This window comes from Taudactylus pleione, unplaced genomic scaffold, assembly GCF_031769625.1.
Source record: "Taudactylus pleione unplaced genomic scaffold, aTauple2 ptg001529l, whole genome shotgun sequence".
Lineage (NCBI taxonomy): Eukaryota > Metazoa > Chordata > Amphibia > Anura > Myobatrachidae > Taudactylus > Taudactylus pleione.
Genome location: NW_028285926.1, coordinates 60,204 through 67,500, shown reverse-complemented (window position 1 = coordinate 67,500; position 7,297 = coordinate 60,204). Strand labels below are relative to the sequence as shown.

At 41.1% G+C, this 7,297-nt stretch overlaps 1 protein-coding gene across 1 annotated transcript in view; it reads right to left on the bottom strand.

Annotated features, from left to right (window-relative positions):
• The window catches only part of LOC148442423 (outer kinetochore KNL1 complex subunit KNL1-like), a 119,106-nt gene that overhangs the window by 69,115 nt on the left and 42,694 nt on the right, over positions 1-7,297 (bottom strand). Inside the window, 2 exon segments of the mRNA XM_088463960.1 lie at positions 4,773-6,756; positions 6,758-7,296. Of these exon segments, the coding sequence (XP_088320086.1) occupies positions 4,773-6,756; positions 6,758-7,296 (2,523 nt within the window).

Genomic DNA, 7,297 nt, shown 5'->3' with positions numbered 1-7,297 from the left:
TTATATTGTCTTTTTTGTAAAAAGAGAGACTCAACTCTAACTACAAATATCTGTTCTTGCTTAATATTCCTCACAGGGGAGGTTTATTTTAGCATTGTTTATCGTTTATTTTTTTACAAGTTTTATTTATATCTCTACGTGTGGTATATGTGTGTGTTGGAAATGATTAAGTAAATTGTATTAAAATATTGCTGGCCGGCAATTGCTATATGTGTATGTAATTATTTACACTGGAGATTTTATACCAATATCTGTTAATAAATACCAATTACTGATTTCAGCGCTCTCTTTCTTGTCTTTGTCTATTTTAAACGCTTTGACGACATTTTTGTCATCTGGCATGGCGATAAGGATTCTTTTCTTAGGATGGTTGAGACTCTCAACTGCTTGAGAAGCCCAATACATTTTACGGCATCTGTTGATCAGAACCGGATAAATTTCTTAGACGTTCTGGTCTTTCAGAAAAAGAATCGGTTGGCACACACCCTGTTTCGCAAACCAACAAACACTTTTGATACCAATGAGCCACTACCCTGATGCCCTTAAAAGCAAATTACCAACTTCCCAGCTCCTACGTGTTTAAGGAACATCTTGGAATGTGATCTGGCTGAGCTAAATTAGAGGAAACCAGGCAAAGGTTCCACGTTGTTGACAATTGCCTCACCAGGGCAAGAAAAATCTTTGAAGGTGATGACGTGACTGGTGGAATGAAAAAGAATGATCGGAAGATCCTGGGTGTCAAATGCGACACCAGATTACGAGCAGTGCAACGCTCGATTAGGAGACACTGGCTACTTGTGGGCACCGATTGCAATATGGGGAGTGCGGGGACAACTCCACCCCTATTGAGCATCCATTGTGGTCCTAATATTAAGGATCTACTGTATAGAACCAACATGGAATCAACTACCAATGGGGCCAATTGGCTAACTACAAATAAAGGGTGCTTTCGCTGTTTGGGGTGCACAACCTGCAGAGCAGTTCTAGTGGGGAAATTGTTTCCACATCCTCACAATGGACAGCACATCCACATACAACATTGATTGACCTGCCAACTGGATCATATATATTTTCTACAATGCCCATGTGGCTTGATGTATGTGGGTAAAACCACCAGAACCTTCTGTGAAAGAATGGCACGACATCGGTCTGATATCAGACTAGCCTACGAGAAGGGGAACACCGACAAACCAGTGGCGCTACATTTTTTCCTTATGAAACATCAAGTATCATCCCTAAAATATATGATCGACCGGGTGCCACCACTCAAAAGGGATGGTGACCGCGGATTGATCCTTTTAAAGGAAAAAGGCCAGGTGGATACATAGACTCGACACGATCACCAAAAGGACTCGATGAAGAATCATTTTAACATCAATTGATGTTTAACCAAGTGATAGGTCGTGCTACAATTTGGTCTACAGACAGTTCTATTTGAGATTTTTCAGATCTTTTGATTTTTTTTGGTATAGTATGTTTTGTTGATGTTGATTATTAGCTTGACCAATGAATAGATGTAATTATTTTCTGACCATTTGTTATTTCTGTTCTATATTTTTTAGTTTTTTTTTTATATATTATTGTTTTGACTTATGGGGAATCTGGGTGTTTGCTTATGTATATTATATTTATATGTATTTTCACTATATCTTGATGAGCCGCTCTCTAACCCTAGATAACGCTATTGCTAATTTCTGTAGTTCTTTATATTTTTTATATGATCTATACCTTTAACATATACATAGTGCTGCCTGGAACTGTTCTTAGTATGTGTTTTCCATCATAGGGAACGTTACCCCTATCTTCAGGAGCCGTGAGGTGAAACACCTCATTCTGGTGCGTGAAATGCATTTTGCGAGGACTTCCGGTTGCGGTGGAACGCAAACCGGAAGTGCCGCTATTATAACCGCGATGTGGCTTTTCAACGCTGATTCAGAGTGTTTTTTACAGTTTATGGACGGCATTTAGGTCTGGCCTGCTTGGGGATGTTCCTGCAGGATAGATAAGTATACACACTATGCTTTACTTATGGCAATATTGTAGATTTGACTCGTTTGTTCCATTATTCCATTGTTCAGGGGTGTGGTCACTAATTAAACATGGGGGTATAAGAGGAAGGCTTAGTACACAGTGCAGCATGGGCCTGTCTTGGTGGTTTGGGAAGTCTGTCCTGAGGAAGGCTACATTTGTTGGCTGAAACGTCGACTTGTGATTATGCAGTAAGGAATAAAATAAATCTTTTATACTGATGGAAAGTCCCTGGTGAGTGCACCTTATATACTATCTTGGACATATAAACACATACACACACACATTTTGTTCACTCTAGGTCCGACAGCAGGCAGGGCGCCGGACCACCTAGAGCTAGGGCACTTCTGCGCGTGCCCGAATAGGGAGCGTGGCCAAAGGGGGCATGTCTATATGACGTGTCCTCTTTTCGTAACTCCTGGGGGCGTGCCCGGCAGCCCCCCAAGCGCTGCGGTCACAGTGAATGGATGCCGGGCACATGCACCTGGCATCCAATCACCAGCGGTGAACGCTGCGCCGCCGTTTTGACCACCCGCAGAACATTATGACCCACAGGTGGAGACAGAACCCGCAGGCTCTCTCAGCCCGGAGCCGCGCTGGAGGGCAGGGTGCTTACTTACAGCGCCCCGCTAAAACAGCCTAGCGTGAAGGATAGATATATATCTCTATCTGCACAGACATATAAACAATGCTTTAACAAAATGTCATTTACAGGCATTTAAGACTATTGGGCTGTGGATCACACAGGCACATGTGCCAGTAGACAATAGACCAACAACTTCTTAAAGTCCTCCAGTCATGTATATATGTAGTGTTGACTGCAGCTTCATGATCGGGCAAGGTGCCGATCATTTAAGAGGGCACATCTGCTCTTCCAAAAGGGAGCGTGGTCTCACAACAAGCCTCCTTTTTATCACTCTAGGGAACAGTTTCTCAAACTGTCCAAAGGACCCCACCACAGTGCATGTTTCCATGTCTCTGCACAGAATCAAAAGTGAAATAACACTGCACAACAATGAAAATGTTTCCGATGTGAAAATAGTACCTTCTAATTGATTTCAGCATGCAAAGAATGAATATGACATTTAAAACTGTTAGCTCTGAGTTCCGGGATATAGCCCATTTATGACGATGTAGGGGTATTCCTAGTGAAGTGGATAGAATGGAGAGAATCTTACCAGCAATCTGCGTTCTGCGCAGAGGGGGCGGGGCCTAATGACCCAATTAAATGAATCAGTTATTTGTCCCCTCCCCTATGCAAATATATGCGATTCACGGGATTACCCACACAAGATAACTGTGGTGCACTGAGTGACAAGCATAGTGAGCGATTCCACCAAGACATTTCAGCAATGGAACAAAGATATCAGGGCAGGTGAATCACTACTGTTGGACAGTGACAAGAGAAGCCCCAGAAGAGGAGTACAAGCGACAAGCAAAGAGAAAGCACCCCCATGAATAGGCCACTATATTACATAGTACTTTTTGTATGCTGTATTTTTGTTTCGTTTTGTGTTCTTATTTATTTTCTATCAATCACAAATAAGTTTTAATTCAAACAAGAAAATATCAGATTTTAAAAATTGCTTTTCACTATGACTATATTACTAATGTACATACAGTATAGTGCAAGTAGTGTAGCTCAAAAAATAGAGCTAGCAAACATTCTGAAATCATTTTAGTTTTTCTTGACCTCAAATTAGTAATGTATGACTTTTTAGAAAGGAAAAACTAAAAGTATTAAATTATAACCACCTGTGGATCTTTTAAAATGTGTCAGTGAGTAGTGAATACACCAGTGCACCTGCTAGGTGACCTGGAAAATGCGACCTGTGTGGGGTCCTGAGGACCCCACACAGAACCACTGCTCTAGGGCAGTGGCTCCCAAACGCAGTCCTCAAAGGCACCCTAACAGTCCAGGTTTAAAGGATATCCATGGATGAGCACAGACGGTTAAACCAAATTGACTGAGGCACTAATTAAGTCGCCTGTGCCCAAGCTAGTTATCTTTAGGGTGCCTTGAGGACAGAGTTTGGGAACCTCTGCTCTAGGGGGTATGCAAAGCATCTTCGTCCAACATTTCCTACCCTGCGAGAAGAGACAGCGAGAGGCGGGGCGCAGCGGGCCCACTGAAGTCAGGCTTTGTTCAGCAGGGCATATTTTAAAAATCGGGCAGAGCGCGGTGCCCTGCTTAAACGGTTTAGCGGGAACACTACATACAATAAATTGAAGTAGTATTAGGTAATACCATTTTAAATACATGCCTCTGTTATTTAACTGGCACAGTCGCATGAACTGCGGCCACAGACAGCTGGGCTTTTCGCCAACAGGGTCAGCTCGAGCAGTCCTGCTGCGTGCCCTGGGTTTTAAATAAGAAATATGTACTACACTAGTGCAGAACGGAATTCCTCCTGCTCCACCAACCTCATGGCAGTGAGGTGGTTGTCTGTGCCCGCCAAAATCACTGCATAATTCTCATCCTAGAATGGCTTGAGGGCAGAGATCACCTGCAGCAGGGGCGACTATTGCCACTGGCGGTGGGGCAATTGCACTCGTGTTGATAGGCATTTTTATTTTTGCAACAATAAAATATTTAAATACATTTTTAGAGAGATTAGAGATAGATCACAAGTTAAGTGGTTAAATAGCTAGGGCTTCAACTTTAGCAGACCAACCAAGCAGATTGTTTGAACTGCATTAAAGAAGTCTACAAATGTTAAATAATCCACAAGCATCACACCCACCTGTTCCTCTTGGTCGGTTGTCTCCTCATTCAGCTTGGCTTTCTTCTCTCTCTGAACATAGACATAGTCCTCTGTGTCACGGTTCCTTTTCTGAACATTAGTTGTCTCTTCGGGTCCAACACCACATTGTTTTAGGTTTTTGTGCAGAGCCTCTTTCTTACACAACTCCTCCCAAGCACCTTCTGGCACATAATATTGAAATAAACTATTTATTTCTTGCTCATCTGGACAAACAGGAATCATTTCCTCTTCTATACACTGGCCGTCACCATTAGTAGCTAAAGCCTTGAGAAGTGTCATTGATGTACGGCCAGCTTGTGTCTTCGAAACAGAAGAAGAAATTGGCTCTTGCATGCTACTTGTGCTGGAATGCCTTTTGGTGGGTAACCTAGGCTGAAATATCTTGACAGACAGCCTATTCGGTAAACATGTTCCTTTTAGAACGGTTGAATCTTTCTTTTCAATAGGATTATCCTTCTTTTCCTGAGTGGGCACCTTGCAGGAAAGCTCTGTATTCAATGAATCCTGTTCAGGTATCTCATTTGTATTTGGACAATAGGAAGTCTGTGACGCAGTGGGCAGCTGTTCAAGAAGACATGAAACAGGAGAAGTATGATGGTTTGAAGTATTTGCGTTTTGGGTCAAACTCTTGATTTTCAATTGTATATCAGCAATGCTTCTACGGCTCTTGTTCTCTTTGACACTACAAAAGACATCAGTAACACTTACATTTTTATTTGATAGGTCAGGGACATTTTCAAGGAAGTTAAAATCTTTCAAATTTAAATTCTCTAAATTACATTGAATCAATGCGTTATTTGTCAAATCTGATTTACCATCGGAAAGTTCAGCAGTAATAGGTACGGGAAGATTTTCAGGTTCTACCTGGCTATTGGCGGAATGTTCATCTGCGACCAAAGAAAACTGTTCTTCTTGATTTGGCATTGGGATTGCATTGCTCAGTTTCAAAATGTCATCGCTAATCTCATAGTCCCTTTCAAGAAAATGGAAAGAGACACTTTTTGAGGTTCGTTTAGCTTTTTTAGACACCATATTGTCTTGAAATGGATCTTTTTGAGGGACTGAAGATCCGATTTGCAGGCTGGAGACATGATCAGCTGCAGCTAGCTCATGAGGAAGACAACAGGAGTCAGAATACAGTGACCTGGTATCAATTTGTTTACTGTCACAGGCAATCTTGACGTCCACTGTAGGATTTTCTGTACACATATCTAAGGGCTGGTTTTTACATTTGAAAGCTGCCTCAATCAACCAAGATTCATCCACAATTGCTAATTTATCATTAGAAACTTTATTTTCTGCTGCAAATTCTTTGTTAGTGGAAGTCCCTAAATTCCAAATGGTCTTCCTCATGGCATCATTTCTAAACAAGCTGTTCTTGGCATCCTCACATTTTTGACCAATGAAAACTGTATTACTTTTAGCGAGATCCATCTCCTCCTCTGAAGTCACACAAGTGCTATTTATACCAGAAAAAACAGGATTATCCTCCAACACTCCTTCAATTGGCATAGTATGGACTTGTGCGAGCTCCATATTTCCCAAATCCTCTAAAAACATTACAGTTTTTGATAATAAAGATGTGGACCTTGACATACTTATTCTGCCAGCTTGCTCTAACCTTTCCATAGGATCTTCAATTAAGTTTTCACACTTCCCATGACTTTCCATATTGAAGGCTGAGGTTTTTACAACATTCATCTTTTCATTCTCTCCATTTATTGTACATATGCCAGGTATTGGACCTTGGGAATTAAGCTCTTCCATCATTCTAACTTCTACCATAACAGTGTGGACTTTTGTGATTTCCATACTTTCCTGTTCATTTGGGAATAGTGTTTTATCATTGGGGTGATGCTGGGAGTCATTCTCTTCTGCTGTAAATATCTCTTTTCCTTGAAATTTAACAGTGTTCTGTGAAGCCAAAGACCAGCCCAACCTTTTATGGCCAAAGCCATCAGCAACAGACAGATTGTGGTTCTTTAGATTGGGCATTTTCAATCCTTTCACCGCAAGACATATTTAAGTTTATAGACTCACAAACAAAGTCAGCTGTATCAGACGTACTATTGCGGTCAAAAGTAGATACAGTTTCATACACAGGACGGTTAATATGTACTTTCTGCAAGTTTTTGCTTTCAATTCCACCAGTATGATGCTTTCTTCTTTCCATGTCCCCTTGGTTAGATACACTTTTACTAAATGAAGCCTTACATACTAATCGCTCTTCCTCAGCAATTGCGAACTCAAAGTTAGTTTTGGTCTCTTCCATATTACAAACTACATGTATGGTTTCATCAAGAGTATCAAAAGAATTCTGATAAGCACTTTTTCCTTGAGGGCAAGTGTCTAAAACAGGAACAACTCTATTTTGCAGCTTATCTGATAGGTGGTCAATAAATACAGTGTTTGACCTTGTAATGTCCATATTAACATCTTTGGAAAACAGGCTATTAACAGAATTGTTGCAGCACTTAACTGGATCATCTCGAAAAATAACATCT